Source organism: Nomascus leucogenys, chromosome 5, assembly GCF_006542625.1.
Source record: "Nomascus leucogenys isolate Asia chromosome 5, Asia_NLE_v1, whole genome shotgun sequence".
Lineage (NCBI taxonomy): Eukaryota > Metazoa > Chordata > Mammalia > Primates > Hylobatidae > Nomascus > Nomascus leucogenys.
The window spans coordinates 129,040,910-129,061,400 of record NC_044385.1 but is presented as its reverse complement, the minus strand read 5'-3'; the positions used below and the strand labels follow the sequence as shown (position 1 = coordinate 129,061,400).

The following is a 20,491-nucleotide window of genomic DNA, read 5'->3' as shown; positions in this document are numbered from 1 at the left end:
GTGGGACCAGCTCTCTGTGTGACAGTGTAGGGATTTGATTTGATTTGATTTTTTTGAGATGGAATCTTGCTCTGTTGCCCAGGCTGGAGTGCAATGGCGGGATCTCAGCTCACTGCAACCTCTGCCTCCTGGGTTCAAGAGATTCTCCTGCCTCAGCCTCTGGAGTAGCTGGAATTACAGGCAGGTAATTAGCCACCATGCCTGGCTAATTTTTGTATTTTTCAGTAGAGATGGGGTTTCACCATGTTGGCCAGGCTGGTCTGGAACTCCTGACCTCGGGTGATCTGCCGGCTTCGGCCTCCCAAAGTGCTGGGATTATAGGAATGAGCCACTGCACCCGGCAGGGATTGTAAAAGTATGCTCATTTGGAACATACATAGAATAATTTTTTTTTTTTTTTTTTTTTTTTTTTAAGAAACAGGGTCTTGCTATGTTGCCTAGGCTGGTCTTGACTTCTTGGCTTCAAGCAATCCTCCCACCTCAGCCTCCCAAATTGCTGGCATTACAGGCACAAGCCACCATGCCCAGCCATGGAGAATATTCTTATCAAAAACATAGGCAAAGGGAAATGACTGCATTTAAGCACAAAAATTGGGGGTAAGCTTCCTGAAAGCTAAAGATAGAACACAGCACTTGATTAATAAAAAGTGTAACAGTGTGGGCCAGGCACAGTGGCTGATACCTGTAATATCTGTGCTTTGGGAGGCTGAGGCAAAAGAATCGCTTGAGGCCAGGAGTTTGAGGCTGCAGTGAGCTATGATCACACCACTGCACTCCAGCCTGGGCAACAAAGCAAGACTCTGTCTCCAAAAAAAAAAAAGGAAAGAGAGAAAAAAGTAACAGTCTGGTTTTGTTTGTGTTTTTGGTTTGTTTGCTTTTAAATAATGGTCACGGAATAAGATGATCTCTTTGGTCAAAGTTTTAGCAAAAAAAAAATGAAGATCATCAACACAAGGATGCATTTTATATCGACCGTCACTAAAATCCAAGGGCAGGAAACATTCTCATTGGAAACTATATTTATGTACATTTCTCTGTGAAAATGTAATATTCATAGATTTTATAAGTAAAACATTACAAAAAATGCAAAGTACTAAAAGAAATTACAGGAAAATGGAAATTACCCAAATCCCACAACCCAAACACTGCTAGTGCTTACTTTCTTTCCACACTGTGTCTCACGTCTATTCTCTCACTATAGTAGCCCCAAGAGGCCAAGGGGGCTTCTATTATTGCATGCTCAGATTCTAGCTTTCTTAAAGTACACTAAGCACAATTTATTACTGATAATACTAATAACAGAATCATTATCAACAATACTGAGCTATAGAGAGGCAGTTTGTCCCTCCACTTTATAGGCTGCAGCTGTCACTGTTTTGACTCATCTTGTATCTCCTTTTCTCTATTTATAAACTATTCCCAGTGAGTTGACACTTCTAACCTGACCTGTGCAGAGATATTAGAAAATAAAGTTTGCTACATATATATGTTCACAGAACTCCTCTGCCTGAAAGCCTCTGCTCTTAGAACAAAAGGCCAACTCCTGATGGTCTCTAGATGTATCTGGTTAGCTCCATCTCATTCTCTTCCCCCACCCCCCAAGCTCCATGTTACTTTTTGGTTCTCCCAATACTGTCTCCCTTACTTAGCTCACTCCCATTCATCTTAACAATGTCAGCTCAAATGTCACTTTCTGGGGGAAACTTTCTTGGCTTCTCAAACTAGGCCAGGTCACCCGGTACAGATTCCAGTACCTTCCTCACACAGGTCTTACCAGGTGGCAATTTTACACTTACTTCTGTGTGTATCTGTTTATACGATCAATGTCTGCATCCTGCAAGTCTGGTTTTCCGGATTATTGTATCCCCAGGGCCTAGCATTTGTAGACGTCTCATTCAACAGATAATTTTTAAGTGTTTGCATCATGCCAGGCATTACTGTAGGCCCTCATTTTGATTGATTGTGGTTCCCTCTTCCAGGCAAGTGAGGTGTTGCTATATTAAGATTTACTAAGCCGGCGCGGTGGCTCACGCCTGTAATCCCAGCACTTTGGGAGGCTGAGGCGGGTGGATCATCTGAGGTCAGGAGTTTGAGGCCAGCCCGGCCAACATGGTGAGACCCGTTTCTACTAAAAAAAAAAAAAATTTAAAAAAAGGTCCAAAACTAGTCGCGCGTGGTGGCACATGCCTGTAGGCCCAGCTACTCAGGAGGCAAGGCTGGAGAATCGCTTGAACACCAGAGGCAGAGGCTGCAGTTGCACCATTGCACTCCAGCCTGGTCGATCAGAGCAAAACTCCGTCTCAAAAAAAAAAAAAAGATTTACTACTAAGAATGACTGCATGACCTCAGGCTCAACCAATAGCTTACTCATAAAATCACGTCATAAGCAATAGAAATATGGTTTGCTCGTATGCAAAGCAATAATTTATAAAACGGCAAGCTTTAAAAGCACCGCCAGAGTCATGATTGTTCAAAGTCACTGAACGAAGTGTTCTGTAAAATAAAAGTCCATTTGTAAAGCCAATCTTCATCGCCTAGGTTATAGTCTTTTCAGGTTATATTTTGTCTGTATTCTCAAGTATCAAGTTTATGAGAGAACCAAACATCTCTAAAAACCTTTTCAGTAAAGCTTTTTCATATAACACAATAACCTGACTGATATCCTGTATAGAAGGCAACTGAGGAGCAGGGGCATTCCGGTGACCTCGTAAGGGTCGAATATGTGCGGGAAGGCGAAACCAGAGGCGCATAGCCCCCGGCCGAGCTAATGCCACCCTTCCCACCCGGTGTCCTCCCGCGCCCTCCAGGCCCCTTCCTCCCCTTCAGACCTGCGGGTCCCCAGAGCCGAGGCGCCAGCCTGTCAAAAGATACCGGGAGTCCTCCGCGCCTGGCGCCAGCCTCCAGCCCGAGCCCCTGGGGAGGCCGGGAGCGTTTCCACCACCGTCCTCTGACAAGCTCGCTGCTCGGCCGGGCTCGGAGGCCGCCGGGACGGAGGAGACAGTCGCGCAGGCCAAGCCCCGCCGCGCAGAACCAGTGCGCGCGGAGGCGACGCGGGCAGAGAGGAAGGAGCGCGGCTGCGCCCCCTGCCCGCGGCCACCCCAGCCCGCGCCTCCGCGCGTGTCGCGGGCACCCCGAGTCCCCAGCCCGCAGAGCCCAAGGGCCGCCGAGGCCTCCTCGCCCCTACTCCGCGCCTCTACCTTCCCTCACCGGCCGGAAGACGAGGCTCTCCGCCAGGGGGAGCGCGCCGAGGCCCGGGGGTGACCGCCTAGAACTTGCTTGCCCCGGGCCCAGGGGACGCTGTCGGTGTTAAAGGGGGCCCACGGGCAATTGCTGCTTCCGGGCTAAGAGCTGGGGCTCCGATTCGACTGTTTGAGCAAACGAGTCGATATCATTAATAATGACAATTGCACAAAAGAAAATAGGAAAGAAACCCCCTCTCCTGGCGCCGGACCAGGCCCGCCTTGACTCGGAGCCACCGGCTCTTCTGGGTTTTCGGGGCAGCTGGCAAGAGGGAGGCAGGCAGAGGAGGCGGCTCCGGGTCCGACTCCCGAGCTGACCAGGGCGGTGAGCACGTGACTCCTGGCGGCGGCCCGGACCCGGGTGCTGGCGTGCAGGGGAAGGCGACGGCCGCCGCGCGCTGGTTCCCGGACCCTGCCCAGCGTCGCGTGGGGACCGACGGCCGCACAGGGGTCACCGGTATCCACATGGACACCTCCTAATCGAGCTTTGTTCACCAGAGGGCTAGGCCCTTCTCTCCCTGGCGCTTCTGTTCCCCCTGCGACCCAGCTCTTCCCCCTACTCCTTCCCAGGAGAGCGGGCACCCATGCAGTGGCCTCCATCTGGACGCCACGGGGCTCCGGAGAGGCGATGACCCCTGGCAGCCCAGGCCGGTATCGAATTAAGTAAAAATTTTGAATGCCCAGGTGGCTGCGCGTAGAGTGGCAGCAGGCCGGGCTGGCGGCGCCCAGGTGCCCAGCGGAGGGCCAAGCGCTCAGGGCGCACAGCCGGCCGCCACCTCGGCCCCTGCCCCCCGCCCCGGGGTACCTCTGGCCTGTCGGGTGGGGTCGGGTCGCTGCGGCCGCGGCGGAACCCGGCACCGGACCTGGATCACAGCATCCAGCGCGCGGCCCGCGAGGCGCCTCCGGTTACCCTGGGGCCGGCGTCCCTCGTTCCATCGGAGCGCGCGAGGATGCTGCGGTGCCCGGCGACAGGTCGTCGGATAGCATTGACAGCACCTTCCTTTCAAGGTGCTTTATGCCTGGCCTCTGCACGTGCGGAGGGCAGGGTGACCAACGCAAAAACCTGAGCTGCGCCTCCAGACCCGTGCGCCCCTTTGATGGGCATCTGTGGTGTTTATCTGTCCCCCGAAAGCGGTGACCGAAAAGTAAATAAATGGGCGAGAGGTGGTAAAAACCTGGCAGTATTTCCGCTCGTCCTGTCGCGAACTACATATCCCAGGGAGCCCGGGGCGCCGGGACGCGTGTGCACCCCGCCATCCACTTGGAGAAGGCGTTACTCAGCCTGGCCCGACGCACGGGCCAATCCCCTCGCCCTACACCTTGGCTGGAACCTGAGACGGATTCGCTCCCAAATGATGCTCCAGTGGCAGGAGCAACTCAAGTTCATCATTGTCCTGAGAGAGAGGAGCAGCGCGGTTCTGGGTCGGAACAGAAGAACGCCAGGGGACCCTCACCTGGGCGCGCCGGGGCACGGGCTTTGATTGTCCTGGGGTCGCGGAGACCCGCGCGCCTGCCCTGCACGCCGGGCGGCACCCTTTGCAGTTGCGTTGGCTGCTGCGATCGGCCGGCGTGTCCCTGCCGAAGCCTCGGCTGCTTCTGACCACCTCTTACACTTCTTCATTTATCCGTGGATCATTTCGAGAGTCCGTCTTGTAAATGTTTGGCACTTTGCTACTTTATTGCTTCTTTCTGGCGACAGTTCCAGCACTCGCCGAGAACGGCGGAGAAAGGCAGCTGAGCCCGGAGAAGAGCGAAATATGGGGACCCGGGCTAAAAGCAGACGTCGTCCTTCCCGCCCGCTATTTCTATATTCAGGCAGTGGATACATCAGGGAATAAGTAAGTCGAGAAACGGCTCCTTACCTATTTTGGATGGCGGTTAAATCTGTTTCTCCCTTTAAGATTTTTCTTTCCAAGAACACGTTTCTCCACAGCAGTTTAAATTCCAGGATATTTGGTTACCAGTTTTTCTCTGTAGCTGTAGAAATTGTTCCGAATTATAATATATGCAATGTAATGTATTGTATATAACATATAAAATAATCTCCTAGCAATTTTGATTCAGATTCCCACATTATCAGGGCAAGACAAAGTCCCTCCACTTTGCTGGAAATACTGTTTCTAACTACTTTTCGCATAAGCTGTTATAAGGGATTTAAACCTAGTTGTTAGAGACTTGATGGGCTTCATCTTTCTCTGGTGCGGCCCTCAATTTTCAAGGAGACAACTGCAGGTAAGCATGTTTTGAAACTGAAAAAGAAAAATGAAGTACTATTTGAAACTTTAGAGTTCGGAAGGAAAGTATCGAAGTATTAATCTCCTATATGATTGTAACAAATATTTTGTTCCAATGAATTTAATACTTTAACATCATACTTAAAACTTATTTTTATAATTCATATACTTCTGAAATGATTGTCTCTATTATTGGTGGATGCTGACTGTGTGTATTTGATACAGAAAAAAGTACTGGAATAAAAGGTTGTCAAGTAAAAGGCAGGTTGTAAATTTTGTTATTTGGCAAAAGATGATACAGTACCTACTACTTTGCTTTTGCCCATGGCTGAGCGTGATTTTTTTTTTTTTTTAAAGGCAGGGTTTCACTTCCTAGCCCAGTCTGGAGTGCAGTGGTGCAATCACAGCTCACTGTACCCTCAACCTCCCAGGCTGAAGCTATCCTCCCACCTCAGCCTCCCTAGTAGTTGGGACTACAGGCATGTGCCACTTCGCCTGGCTATTGATTTTTTATTATTATTATTATTATTTTTGTAGAGACAGGATCTCACCTTGTTGCCCAGGCTGATCTCAAACTCCTGGCCTCAAGCAATCTTCCCTCCTTGGCCTCTCAAGGTGCTGGGATAGTAGGCATGGGCCACAGTGCCAGGCCTGAGCATGATTTATAATACTGATATTGTAAAGATTCATTGGCAGAGATGTTTCAAAATAAGATCATTATCTTTGGGAGCACCATTTGATCACAAATATCCAGATGTGATGGTATGAAATAAATAAGTTGGTAAGAATATGTTTCTATATGGAATGCATGAGTATGTTCTATGCTTATATAGATTAATAGTCTTAACATATTCCATTGTGATTGTGTAATGAGGCTGTTTCATGTTATCTTGGCCATTGTCATCCTCGTTTTTTTAAATCTCTGATCCATCATATTCATTCTGGTACTAAAAGCATAAGAGAAAAAGAAGCAATCATATGTTAGAGGAAAAATGTGGAGGAGAATAATCAAGTTTCCAGACTGAAGAGCATAACCTTTGTGTGTTTGTTCGTTAAAATCTGTTTATCTCTCCCATCGCCTTTTCATCACAGATTAACATCTTCTCCAGGCGAAAACGTCTTCCAGGTGAAAGTCTCAGCACCAGAGGAGCAATTCACTAGAGTTGGAGTCCAGGTTTTAGACCGAAAAGATGGGTCCTTCATAGTAAGATACAGAATGTATGCAAGCTACAAAAATCTGGAGGTGGAAGTTAAATTCCAAGGTCAACATGTGGCCAAATCCCCATATATTTTAAAAGGTAATTTGGAATATAATTTTATAACAGCAGTATTTGAATAAAATATATGTTATTCCATCAACAAAAACAACTTGGCATGATATATATATATATATATATATATATATATATATATATTTTTTTTTTTTTTTTTTTACTGAAAGAAAAAAAATAAAGACTTCCTACTTGAAAGCTAAGTTATGAGTCCTGGTAAAACGACATTCAAGATTTGAACGGAAATTCTGATTTGCTAAAGAGCAAGGAACATATTAGTAGAGAATTTACTCCATGAAGACATACATTAGCAAGAATAACCAAGCTGTGTGCATGCTCATATATGATACTTTCTTGATTGGAAATATATGACTTAAGTAACTGGTAAGTGTTATTGAAATTAGGTAGATCACTTCAGGAAGGGAGATAGCTCGAAAGAGAAAGAGGGCACTGATGGTTGTTTTTTGTCTTTGTTCCAATGCCATTTTCCCAGAGAAATTCTCTGACTTTTTTTTTTTTTTTTTGAGACAGAGTCTCGCTCTGTCACCAGGCTGGAGTGCGATGGCGCAATCTTGGCTCACTGCAAGCTCCGCCTTCCGGGTTCAAGCGATTATCCTGCCTCAGCCTCCCAAGTAGCTGGGATTACAGGCATGCACCACCATGTCCGGCTAATTTTTCTATTTTTAATAGAGACAGGATTACACCATGTTGGCCAGGATGGTTTCGATCTCTTGACCTCATGATCTGCCCGCCTCAGCCTCCCAAAGTGCTGGGATTACAGGCATGAGCCACCATGCTCGGCCATTCTGATGTTTCTTATATAGGATGAGAGTACAATTTTGTTACCTAGAGCCATCTCCTTCCCTCTTACAGGCGACAGTACCACAAGACGGTAGGGAAGCAATGTATATACAAAGGCAGAAATCTTGTCCCCCTTAATAACCCCAAGAAAAGTAAACTTTTTTTTTATTTTTGTGAACTCTGCAGAGAAGTAAGAAAAGGTAAACACTTTTTAAGAGTGTCTAGGTTCCTTTCCTACGTTCTGCCGGTACCGCCTGGTACAGTATCAGCCACTAAACCTTAAAAAGATACTCCGTTGTTAGCCACTGCCTGGGTTAGGTGGGATCTGAGAGTTATAAAAACGAGTAACAGTAAAAACCTCAGTGCAGACTGCAATTAATTTGTTATAAAATTAGTGAAGTGGACTGTTTTGAGAATTACTTTTGCTTCTTTTTGTTGCTGTTGTTGAGACAGGGTCTCGCTCTGTTGCCCAGGCTGGAGTGCAGTGGTGCAATCACTGCTTACTGCAGCCTCGACCTCCTGGGTTCAAGCAATCCTCCCACCTCAGCTGCATGAGTAGCTGGGACTACAGGCACTCACCACCATGCCCCACTAATTTTTGTATTTTTTGTAGAAACAGGGTTTTGCCATGTTCCTCAGGCTGGTCCCGAACCCTGGACCTCAAGTGATCTGCCCACCTTGGTCTCCCAAAATGCTAGGATTACAGGTGTGAGCCACTGTACCCAGCTACTTTGGTTTTTTTTTTTTTTTTTTCTTTTTGAGATGGTGTCTCGCTCTGTCACCAGCCTGGAGTGCAGTGGCGCAATCTCGGCTCACTGCAAGCTCTGCCTCCCCAGTTCAAGCGATTCTCCTGCCTCAGCCTCCCAAATAGCTGGGACTACAGGCACGTGCCACAACACCTGGCTAATTTTTGTATTTTTAGTAGAGACGGGGTTTCACCACGTTGACCAGGATGGTCTCGATCTCCTGACCTCATGATCTGCCCGCCTCGGCCTCCCAAAGTGCTGGGATTACAGGCATGAGCCAGGGTACCCAGCCTACTTTTGCTCCTTAATAATTCTTAAAACAAAAAAACAAAAAAACAGAATAGGAGTTCCTTGTTTATTTTTGCTGTTATTGATAATTTACATATTGAGAAAAGTACCTTAGACACTTTAAGAACCTGTTTGTATAACAGACCATCAAAACATTAAATCGTATCACTTTTGTCTTTCATTAAAATAGGTATGCTCCTCTGATACCCTTTTACCAGTATTTGGTTATTCTTCAGTCTACAAAACATAAGGAATAATGGGCTGTAATACATACCATAGACATAAACGAAGTATCTGTTGGCTTTCTTTTATTTTTTGAAACAAGAGTCTCGCTCTGTCCCCCAGGCTGGAGTGCAGTGGCACAATCTCTGCTCACTGCAACCTTCACCTCCCAAGTTCAAACTATTGTCATGCCTTAACCTCCTGAGTAGCTGAGATTTCAGGCACACACCACCATACCCAGCTAAACTTTTTTGTATTTTTAGTAGAGATGGGGTTTCAACATGTTGGCCAGGCTGGTCTCAAACTCCTGACCTCAAGTTATCCACCCACCTCAGCCTCCCAAAGTGCTGGTATTACAGACGTGAGCCACTGCACCCAGCCTCTATTTGCTTTCTTTTGAACTCATGCAAAGTAGACCTTATTATGAAAATATCACAAAACTTCACTGTGAAGAGCTGTCAGAGTAGAAGGCTGACTTACTTGCAATGCCCCAGTATAGTAAAAATGTATTACTTTTTTTTTTTTCTTTGAAACAGGTTCTCACTGTCTTGCCCAGGGTGGAGTGGTGCAAACATGGCTCACTGCAGCTTCAACCTCCTGGGCTCAAGTCATCCTCCCACGTCAGCCTCCCAAGTAGCTGAAACCACAGGTGCATGCCAACACACCCAGCTAATTTTTTATTTTTTGTAGAGACAGGGTCTCCCTGTGTTGCCCAGGCTGGTCCCGAACTCCTGGGCTCAGGCTGTCCTCCTGCCTCAGCCTCCCAGAGTGCTGGGATTACAGACATGAGCCAACCTTGCTGGCCTGTAATTCTCTTAAAATGTGTTTTCAATGAAAATGCTCTTCCTATGTAACTAGGCAATACTCATGAAGCCACGTTATAGATATTTATTACAAGTTTCAAATGCTGAGTGAAATGATCACTGTTGTACTTTCATATTCTTATGTAAATAGGGCCGGTTTACCATGAGAATTGTGACTGTCCTTTGCAAGATAGTGCAGCCTGGCTACAGGAGATGAACTGCCCTGAAACCATTGCTCAGATTCAGAGAGATCTGGCACATTTCCCTGCTGTGGATCCAGAAAAGATTGCAGTAGAAATCCCAAAAAGATTTGGACAGAGGCAGAGCCTATGTCACTACACCTTAAAGGATAACAAGGTACAACACATGATTTTTTGCTTGTTTGTTTTAGTGATTTTTTTTTCTTGTTTTGAACATTTGGCTACAATTAGCGAAATCATTTTATAAACATCTTTCGAATGAGCACTGTGACAAGCTTTTCCTCAGTGAAATCTGCCAGTGTTTTTAGACTAACATAATAAATGGTAAATTCTCTTTTAGGTTTATATCAAGACTCACGGTGAACATGTAGGTTTTAGAATTTTTATGGATGCCATACTACTTTCTTTGACTAGAAAGGTAAGTATGTATTTTCTCTTAGCTGTAATAGATAATTTAAGCCCAGATTTTACAGGATAATTTTTCAAAATACAAATTATAACACTATCAGGGTATTCTCTTCTGGAGCCTTATGATAATACTATTCTGAAGCTTTCTGTTATTTCAGGTACCTGCGTTTGTTTCCTAGGGCTGCCATAACAAAGTGCTACAAACTGGAAGGCTTAAAATAATAGAAATGTATTCTCTGGCAGTTATGGAGGCCAGATGTCCAAAATCGAAATGTCAGCCAGGTGCCATGGCTCATGCCTGTAATCCCAGCACTTTAGGAGGCCAAAGCGGATGGATCACTTGAGCCCAGGAGCTCGAGACCAGGCTGGGTAACATGGTGAAGCCTGTCTCTACAAAAATACAAAAATTAGCCTGTAGTAGTTTCAGCTAATGGGGAGCTGAGGCAGGAAGATCGCTTGAACCTAGGAGGTCGAGGCTGCTTGAGCCAAGATCACACCACTGCACTCCCAAGGCCTGGGTGACAGAGTGAGATCCTGTCTCAAAAAAAAAAAAAAATTAAAGTGTCAGGAGGGCCAGCTCCCTCTGAGATGACCCTTTCCTTTCCTGCCTCTTCCTGGCTGCTGGCAGTGGCCCTCCATCTTTGATGTTCCCTGGTTTGCAGCTGCATCCTCCCATCTCTGCCTCTGTCATCACGTGGGCTTCTCCCCTCATGTCTCTGGGTCTCTTCTTATAAGGACACAGCATAGTGGGTTAATGGCCCAGCCTACTCCAGTATGACCTCATGCTAACTAATAGCTGCAACCACCCTATTTCCAAATAAGGTCGTTCTGAGACACTGGGATTTAAGACCTTAGCATATCTTTTGCAGGGACACAATATTTTATAGAGGAAAGAAAAATGCCTTATCATAAAATGATTTTGGTACTAAACTAACTTTGAGTCCAAAGATGACTTGCCTTGTACTGAATCCCATTCCTTGGGATAGTGGGCTTTTGTTGGGTTCTAGTGGAATGGTTTGAAAGTAATGTTAAAATGGTGGATGTGAAAGACTCTACCAACATTTTTACCAAATGTATATTTACTTATAATCTATTATAATATTTATTTATTGAATAATTTGCATGTATATCTTGATTAAACTACTCATGGAAAATCATAATGCCTTTTTTTCAAGATTTCAAAGCACTTACAGTCTGTTAATTCTGAATGTAGGTAGTTATATAGCATCAATATTAAGCCTCCTTTAAACTAAGACATCAGAGTACCGTCATACTTCTCTTGCTCCTCTTTGTCAATCCGTGGGAAAATGAGAATGTTCTTCAGGACTTCGGTTTCTCAAGATGCTTCTCAGACTGATCAGTGCTGTTCTGGCCTTAAAAATGTATATCTGTTGTTTCGCAAATACTCTAAACATTTTCTGTGACTAGATAAAACATATCCTCTTTACATATTCATGCCATTTGCCAGTAGAGGAAGGAAGCATAGCTTGAAACTTACTATGTTGCTGTTGGTGTTGGGCTTCCTGAGTTCAAATCCTGGTCCCACCACCTACCTGGTATATGTTTTTTAAAATGGAACCATCTGGCTCACTAGCAAGAAACTAGGGTTAGAGTCCCAAGTGCTATTTTTTAAATTAGTTTCCAATAATTCTCTTTCTCTTTGATCATCTTAGAGGCTGTTCGCAGTATTAGAACAGAGATTACTTTTGCCATTTCATCCCTTTCGTAGGGAGCATAGAATACTTATACATGTGACCATATTCTGAAACATTGCCTACTATTCAAACCAAGGTAATTATCATTACCTGAAACATGTAACATTGGCCTTTCATTAATGCAATTTCAAATTTAAATTGATAAATACAATGTATTATCCAATGCAGGAAATGTGAATAAGCTCCTCGTTTTGTTTTTCCTAGGTGAAGATGCCAGATGTGGAGTTCTTTGTTAATTTGGGAGACTGGCCTTTGGAAAAAAAGAAATCCAATTCAAACATCCATCCAATCTTTTCCTGGTGTGGCTCCACAGATTCCAGGGATATCGTGATGCCTACATACGACTTGACTGATTCTGTTCTGGAAACCATGGGCCGGTGAGAGATAAGTCAGGGTTGGCCCAGAGCCTTGGTTTTCTTTCTTTGGTGAGTTCTTTTGCAACAGCCTTTGTGAGATGATGATTTGGGAGGAAAATCTGTTGCACTTTGTCTTCTAGGGTAAGTCTGGATATGATGTCCGTGCAAGCTAACACGGGTCCTCCCTGGGAAAGCAAAAATTCCACTGCTGTCTGGAGAGGGCGAGACAGCCGCAAAGAGAGACTTGAGCTGGTTAAACTCAGTAGAAAACACCCGGAACTCATAGACGCTGCTTTCACCAACTTTTTCTTCTTTAAACACGATGAAAGCCTGTATGGGCCCATTGTGAAACACATTTCATTTTTTGATTTCTTCAAGGTAAGACTTAATCAGTAGCTAATCTTTTTTGTTTTTCTAATGTATTTGTACATAGTGCTTTGGGAAGGGAAATTGAGGCCTGTGAATTACAAGAGGTGCGAGAAGTTAGCACAAAATTGAGTGAATATCGAGGCATGGGGGTGCTGGAGACTGTTTTGGCAACCAGGGTCTGCCCTCACTGCCCAGTCTTGATATTAAATGTGCATCAAGGGAGTTTGGAGCCTGGATAGAGCTATAATTTTTTTCCAGCTAACCCTTCAGATAAGCACATGTCACCTCCAAATATGTTTTTATTAATACTTACATGGAAGTCATTTTACAAATACTTTTCCCCAGAGCCATGTTATCACAACAGAATAAGGAAGATATAAACTACTTGTTTCTTATCAGGCCTTCTGGTGGGGAATGACGTGAAACTCATCCAAATGTTCTGCCTGGGAATTAGGGTTTGCTTTCTGTGTCTAGAATGTGGATTCCCCATGTTTCCTGGGGAGTAGTCCTTTTTCTAACAACTCCCTTTTTAAGGCAGTGGGCAGCATCCTGCTCTTTAGACCATGGAGTTGTTTCTGAAGTCCCCCATGGCAGAGAGAGAGGGGGGAAAAAGGTCGTCATCTGTCCTCTGTATGTGGGAAGACAAGTGATTAACGAGTTCTGTCTGCCCTGTAGATGACCAAATTTTCTTTTGATGGATTGTGTTGAGGCAGGTTGACCTAAAGAATGTTAAAGTTGAATTGTCAGTATTTTTCTATATGCATATCCCAAAGATTTTTGAAAGAAATGATTATAACCAAAGTGAAAGGGTACTAGCCAACCTTCCTCAGTGGAGGGGTGCTGCATCCTGCCTTGGCTTTATTCCTGCCTGTTGAATTTTCTGCAACTAAAGATGATAGATTACCACAGTTCTATGAATATTTTTATTCATAGGTGTTCTTGCTCCAGAGCTTGCTAATTTCTTTAAGACATATGTCTGGGTGTTTAACAAATACGGTTAGCCAGATGTGATGGCTCACGCCTGTAATCCCAGCATTTTGGGAGGCTGAGGCAGGCAGATCACCTGAGGTCCAGGGTTTGAGACCAGCCTGGCCAACTTGGTGAAACCCCATCTCTACTAAAAATACAAGAATTAGCTGGGCGTGGTGGTGCGTGCCTCTAATCCCAGCGACTTGGGATGCTGAGGCACAAGAATCACTTGAACCCGGCAGGTGGAAGTTGCACTGAGCTGAGATCATGCCACTACACTCCAGCCTGAGTGACAGAGTGAGACTCTGCCCCAAAATAAATACATAAATAATACGGTTAACATGGCTCAGAATGTGCCATTATTAGGGGCACATTTGCAATCAATAAAGTAGTAGGAGAATTACAAAAAGTCACAAGTGAATCCATCCTTCCTTATGTCGCAGCCTTAGGACAACAGTATGATTGTATTCGCTGCTTCAACACTAGATTTGTATCCTTTGTAAAATTTAGGAGCACATCAAAAGGAGCATTTAGCTCTAGATCAACCTGTTGTTTAATAACACTTACTAAACGGCAAAGGCAGAGTGTGGAACCTGGCCAAATTGTGTCTGAGGATTGCAAAGGTTTATATGTGGGATGGGAAGGAGAATAGAGTGGAGAAAAGGAAATTTAATGGAGGTTCTTAGACTTTACCATTGTTTTGCAGCATAAGTATCAAATAAATATTGATGGCACTGTAGCAGCTTATCGCCTGCCATATTTGCTAGTTGGTGACAGTGTTGTGCTGAAGCAGGACTCCATCTACTATGAACATTTTTACAATGAGCTGCAGCCCTGGAAACACTACATTCCAGTTAAGAGCAACCTGAGTGATCTGCTAGAAAAACTTAAATGGGCAAAAGATCACGATGAAGAGGTAAGGTTAGTCTCCATGAAGGCTTATTTCCACTTGTTTCCCAATATCATGGGTCCTTTTGAAATGTACCTGGAGAGCATCCAGGATGTTCACATAATAGGCTTTGGCCTGTAAATGGGAAGCTGCCTGCCCGTAGATGGCACGGCAGTTCCCCTAGGCTGAACACAGCGGGCACTGCATCTTACATTAACTCTCCACTCTGCATGGGAAACAAAAAGCAAGGCTGGGTGTGGTGGCTTGTGCCTGTAATCCCAGCACTTTGGAAGGCTGAGGCAGGCAGATCACCTGAGGTCAGGAGTTCAAGACCAGCCTGGCTAACATGGTCAAACTCCATCTCTACTAAAAATACAAAAATAAGCTGGCGTGGTGATGGGTGCCTGTAATCCCAGCTACTGGGGAGGCTGAGGCAGGAGAATCACTTGAACCTGGGAGGCGGAGGTTGCAGTGAGCCGAGACCACACCATTGCACTCCAGCCTGGGCAACAAGAGCAAAACTCCATCTCAAACAACAACAACAACAACAAAAAGCTAAAACTGTGGCCTTGATTACACTTTCTCTTTCAGTAGGTTGCTCTGAGCCACAAGCATTGCCTCCACTGGCAATGTGAAAATTGTAGGATGGCCAGTCTGGCAGGAGTCACTAACAGGCTACAGGTTAAAATGAGGGATTGATTCAGAAGTAGATGCAGCCATAAATAGAGAAATAAAGAGGGATGGAATGCAATAAACTTTAAGCTAATTGTCTCCTGAAATTTGTGAAGGCAGCTCGCTAAGCTTCATCTTGCGTTTACAAAGTCGTCAGTTTGCTTGGTGTACAACCTTGCCCCTCCAGGAGAGGCTTAATTCTAGAAGGTCCAATATGACTTCTCAAACTTTTAAGTCTTAGAAACCTCCCTCTGATTTAAACAAACATACTCTGTTAAATGTTCTGTTTTACCGTGAGACTACCCCCAAAGATATTATTTCCCACAGTTGCCCCAGTGTATACATACTCTGAAGAGCAGTTCGCAGATGCCTGCATGGGAAAAATGGATTCTATTACAGGACTTTGTCGTTGTTCTTCCTGTAGGCCAAAAAGATAGCAAAAGCAGGACAAGAATTTGCAAGAAATAATCTCATGGGCGATGACATATTCTGTTATTATTTCAAACTTTTCCAGGTCAGTATTTTCCAAGAAAATCATCACATAACTTATAAGTAGACATGATAAGAACAAATAATATTTTACTTAACAATTTCTAAACATATGTTACTATAGGGAGATATATATATATATATGTATATACACTTCTGTGGATGAAAATCAGAGACAAATATTAAGTAATCATAAAAAAATAGTTGAAAACCAAAGATTAGCTAATGGAAAATGTTACAATATTAAGTGAAAAGTATTAATATTAGAACTATGTGATGTTTGACTAAGAAATTGGCCTCTTATCCTACAAAGTTACGGTGCATGGATTTGTATGTTCTCTTTGTGTTACATCGCTGCTGCCTTACCATTTCTTTGTCTAAACAGTGCCAGGTGTGTTTGGGCCTCTTGTCTTGACTCCGTATGAGCCATGACTTCCCTTGGAAATTATTTCCATGGACCCAAGCATTTAGAGATTGTAATCAAGCATATCCGATGATTTAAAGGACTCTTTTAAAAATGTGGTAGTAGGCCGGGTGCGGTTGCTCACACCTGCAATCCCAGCACTTTGGGAGGCTGAGGCGGACAGATCACCTGAGGTCAGGAGTTTGATACCAGCCTGGCCAACATGGTGAAACCCCGTCTCTACTAAAAATACAAAAATTAGCCAGGTGTGGTGGTGCACACCTGTAATCCCAGCTACTCAGGAGGCTAAGGCAGGAGAATCACTTGAACCCGGGAGGTGGAAGTTGCAGTGAGCCGAGATCACACCACTGCACTCCAGCCTGGGTGACAAGAGTGAGATTCTGTCTCAAAAAAAAAAAAAAAAAAAAGAGGTAGTAAACAAGTTCTTGGCTAATAATAGTACTAGATCTAGAGTAAGATTTTTATCCCACAGTTGCAGGTACTGAGCCCCATATCTGAGGCTCTGCTACAGATCAAAGTTGGTGTATTTCTGGCCTGTACTGGCCCCTCCCCATTTTGTAACCTTCCCTTGATGGAGGGAAGCAGAGGACAAACCGTGTAAAATGAATAAACTGGGGGGATTTACCATGTGAATTTCTAAGGATCCATGGGGCAGTGTTCATTCGTTTAGCATAGGTACTTAGCACAGTGCCTCACTCAGAGTAAGCACATGATAAATGAAGATGATGATGGAGGCTTGTGCAAACCATAATAAGGAAAGCAGAATAGTCTCTGTCTTCACGTTCTCAGTCTAGGGAAGATTGTGTGCAAAATTATTTTTACTGTGAGACAGAAGATGGTTAAAAAAAAAAGTCATGGAAATTTAGGATAGAATAAAGAGATGTCTGTTAGGAACGGGCAGCCAGTGTTCAAAGGATGGCCTCCTCTCAGATGCTTTCAGAATTGGTATATATGACAGACTATGCAGATCACAGTTTGACAGACATAAGTTAAATGAATCATAGTCTTCATATATTCTAGCCTGTCTCATTGGGTGGATATAAAGTGTTTTATAAGGAATGCTTTTATATTGTTGCTTAAACAGGAATATGCCAATTTACAAGTGAGTGAGCCCCAAATCCGAGAGGGCATGAAAAGGGTAGAAGCACAGACTGAGGACGACCTCTTCCCTTGTACTTGCCACAGGAAAAAGGTAACCGGAACTGAGCTTATGGCCAGTGTCAGAGTAAAAACTAACATTGATCCAAACTTGCCTTTATTCCTATAGTCATTCAATCAGGCAGCAAATATTTGAGTTCCTCTCCAGGTCTCCAAGCAATTCAGTCTGCTAGAGCGATAGGTATAAAAGATAGCAGTGCTCAAGAAAGGATGCTACAATGCAGTTAATTGAGAAGACATGGTAGCTCCCTGGCAAAGTGGTGGGAAGTCTTTTATAATGTGAGAATCCAGCTCATACCCTATTTGAATGGATGCTTACAGTCTGAAAAATATTTTCATGTGTATCATCTGATGCCCTCATCTCCTCATGAGATAAGTTTGGCAAAGTTCATCATCCCAGTTTAGAGAAGGAAAAATATGTAACCACGATTATTGATGTTTTCCAATCCTTCCTTTGAAAGTCATCTCAGCTGATACCACTACATAAGGATCTCATTGATAAAAATGAAAGTCAGATTCACATCTGGATTTTTAAGGTAGAAAGGACCTTAGAAGTCATCCAGTAAATGCCTTCATTTTATGGTTAACAAAACTGAGCCCAAAAAGGAATTGTGCTCAAAATCATCTAGCTGGATTATGGCAAAGCAAAAACCAATCTCTCATCATCAGATTATGATTGTGTGTGTTTGTATATAAAGATGTAGTGTGGCAAGGCACTGTTGCTTTGATTATGATTTTTGTTTGTTTGAAGGAATGTAAATTGCATAAACTAGAGTGTATGTGTGTGTGTATGTGTGTGTGTAACATATGCTGACTTGACATTTTAAGCAACATAATTAAGTTTCTGAATGGACAAGTTCAAAATTGTGGTATTATAACTAAAGACAAGAAGGCAGATTTGGCAATCATTATGTCTACCTCTCAAGGGGGTGTAAAAGGAATTAAGGTGAGACTGGCCCCAGTGATGTGACAGAACCAGCTTATATGAGCTCACCCATTGATAAATATTCAGGAATTTTGCATACTGGTTAAATTTTTGGTAGCTTGGAATCATCCTGATAGGAGTATTTACACCATGACAATCAGCACATGCTACAGACAGAATTTTGGTTGTTTTATTTTTGTCTTTGTTTTTTATAGAACTCATTAACCACTAACCAACTGGCCCTCAGAGGTGGTTCGTCATCATTGTTAACTCTGTCAGTGCTCCAAGGCCATAAAAATCAGTTAAAACCAATGATAAAACAAGAATTGCCAAATCAAAAGGTTCCCCCTCACCAATCCGTGATTTGGTATCAGAACACTTCTCACTTTGGCTCTAAGTGAGACTGGGCAGCTTCCTTGCTCCACTCCTGCTCAATTATTTATCTTCATCTATGTGATTGAGTGGAGGTACCCAGCCAGTTTCTTCCACTGATTAGTAGAAGTTAGGGGCGAGATGATAGCTTCGTTTATTTTTTGCTCATTGTCTCTCCTAGCCTTTCACCACTACTGTTCATAACACGAGGCCTTTACAGTAGTACAGCCCGTGGATGTTTGGGTTCCTTATCAGTAGGCTATGAAACACAATGTGATTTTACCCTTAGCTGACTCTGGGCCTCTGGAAATAGTCCCAAGCCCTAAAAGCCTCTAGCAGCAGCTTGGCTCCCTCTCATCTTTACAGGAAAATAATTAGCAAATGAATGTAAGTCTTCTTCACTTGTGTAAGACTTCTTGATAGCTCTAAATATTTTGCTTCTTAATTGCAGACCAAAGATGAACTCTGATATGCAAAATAACTTCTATTAAAATAATGGTGCTCTGAAGACTCTTCTTAACTAAAAAGAAGAATTTTTTTAAAGTATTAATTCCATGAACAATATAAAATCTGTGTGATTGTTTGCAGTATGAAGACACATTTCTACTTATTATGCAGTATTCTCATGACTGTACTTTAAAGTACATTTTTAGAATTTTATAATAAAACCACCTTTATTTTAAAGGCCTATGTTGTACTAATTATTAGCTGTGTTTGGAACAGGGAGCAGTAAAAACAGAGGGAATCTGGGTCCTTGATACACAGCAGCCCAGACCACCTGCCCAGACTGGTTTTAAATGACAAAGCAATGAACCCCTGTCTCCTTTTAAGCCCATATTATTGTGGGTATTCAGCCAAACTTAATTCTAGCTAATACTTCGTACAAGGCCAGTCATTATAGGGCCTCTACCTGAATCTTTAGTCAAATCTCTCAGCACTTTCTAATATCAATCCTGTCCTCTGGAAGAACGAGTCCTCTCCCAGTTCTGTCAATGCCTGTGTCCTTACCTTCCTGGCTCTTGCCTTTCCCTTGTCCTGGAATGTCTTGGCCCTCTCTTCTTCATCCGGCTTAGACATCCTTCAGTACATAGTTTACCCTTACTAGATTTTAAGTGCCATGACCTCAGAGACCAGGCCTTTCTTCTGGGTAGTCCTAACGTCTAATAGAGTGCCAGCAACTAGAAAGACTGAATAAATATCTAATGGGTGATATGGTTTTGATGTTTTTCCCTTCCAAATCTTATGTTGAAATGTAATTCTGAGTGGTGAAGGTGGGGCCTGGTGGGAGATGTTTGTATCTTAGGGGTGGATCCCTCATGAATGGCCCGGCACCATCCTTGCAGTGACAAATGAGTTCTCACTGTGAGTTCACATGATCTGGTGGTTTTAAAAGGTGTGGCACCTCCCCCTCTCTCTGTGTTGCTCCCTCTCTTGCCACCTGATACCCTGGCTCCCCTTTGCCTTCCACCATGATTGGAGGCTTCCTGAAGCCCTCTCCAGAAGCAGATGCTGGCACCACACTTCCTATACAGCCTGCAGAACCATGAACCAAAATAAATCTCTTTTCTTTAGAAATTACCCAGCCTCAGGTATTTCTTTATAGCAACACAAAAATGGCATTAACACCATGAGTAAATGAATGAATGAAAATCACTTTGAAATGCAGTTACAAGAATTTAAAAAGAACTAAAAATCTGAACACTAAACCATAGATCATATTCTACAAATTCCTTTACCTAATATTCTCTCTTCCATTCATCTTCCAGTCAAATAATTTTTTCTAAATTATTTTGAATCTTGAAATAGACATACAGAAGAATATAAAACATATATCTGCAATTTAAACATATAGCCACAATTTAATTACAAGAAAACATCCATGTAATCACTGACAAAGATTCTTTGCTTGACCACCTGTATTAGTCCATTCTCTCGCTGCTA

The 20,491-nt window shown here is 43.6% G+C and overlaps 2 protein-coding genes across 5 annotated transcripts in view; one reads left to right on the top strand and one right to left on the bottom strand.

The window, feature by feature from the left end:
• BIVM (basic, immunoglobulin-like variable motif containing) overlaps positions 1-4,517 on the bottom strand; it is a 42,161-nt gene extending 37,644 nt beyond the window's left edge. The window contains exon 1 of one of the 3 annotated variants that reach the window (XM_030813665.1): positions 4,045-4,517. The gene's annotated coding sequence lies outside the window, so the exon portion shown is untranslated. Of the gene's footprint in view, positions 1-2,828; positions 3,200-4,044 lie in introns of those variants that run through there. The other 2 variants (XM_030813667.1, XM_030813666.1) reach the window with 2 other exon arrangements.
• Positions 4,483-19,238, top strand: POGLUT2 (protein O-glucosyltransferase 2). 2 transcript variants are annotated; one of them, XM_003270162.4, is made up of 10 exons: positions 4,483-5,077; positions 6,566-6,771; positions 9,756-9,961; positions 10,145-10,222; positions 12,132-12,304; positions 12,424-12,661; positions 14,328-14,537; positions 15,607-15,696; positions 17,180-17,287; positions 19,002-19,238. In XM_003270162.4, the coding sequence occupies exons 1-10, from the start codon at positions 4,896-4,898 to the stop codon at positions 19,017-19,019; spliced, it is 1,509 nt and encodes a 502-aa protein (XP_003270210.2). In that variant the 5' UTR covers positions 4,483-4,895; the 3' UTR covers positions 19,020-19,238. The 2 variants fall into 2 exon arrangements, with proteins under 2 accessions (XP_003270210.2, XP_030669524.1); XM_030813664.1 differs by lacking the exon at positions 19,002-19,238 and having other exon boundaries at positions 17,180-17,537.
• Positions 19,239-20,491: the final 1,253 nt, after the last annotated feature.

What these genes read in the sequence shown, in the direction of transcription:
- POGLUT2 (XM_030813664.1), top strand. Translation starts at nt 4,896, where the DNA reads ATGTTTGGCACTTTGCTACTTTATTGCTTCTTTCTGGCGACAGTTCCA. An exon ending in GTTCTGGAAACCATGGGCCG is followed by an intron (nt 12,305 to 12,423) that starts GTGAGAGATAAG and finishes TTTGTCTTCTAG; the next exon opens with GGTAAGTCTGGATATGATGT. An exon ending in CAAAAGATCACGATGAAGAG is followed by an intron (nt 14,538 to 15,606) that starts GTAAGGTTAGTC and finishes TTCTTCCTGTAG; the next exon opens with GCCAAAAAGATAGCAAAAGC.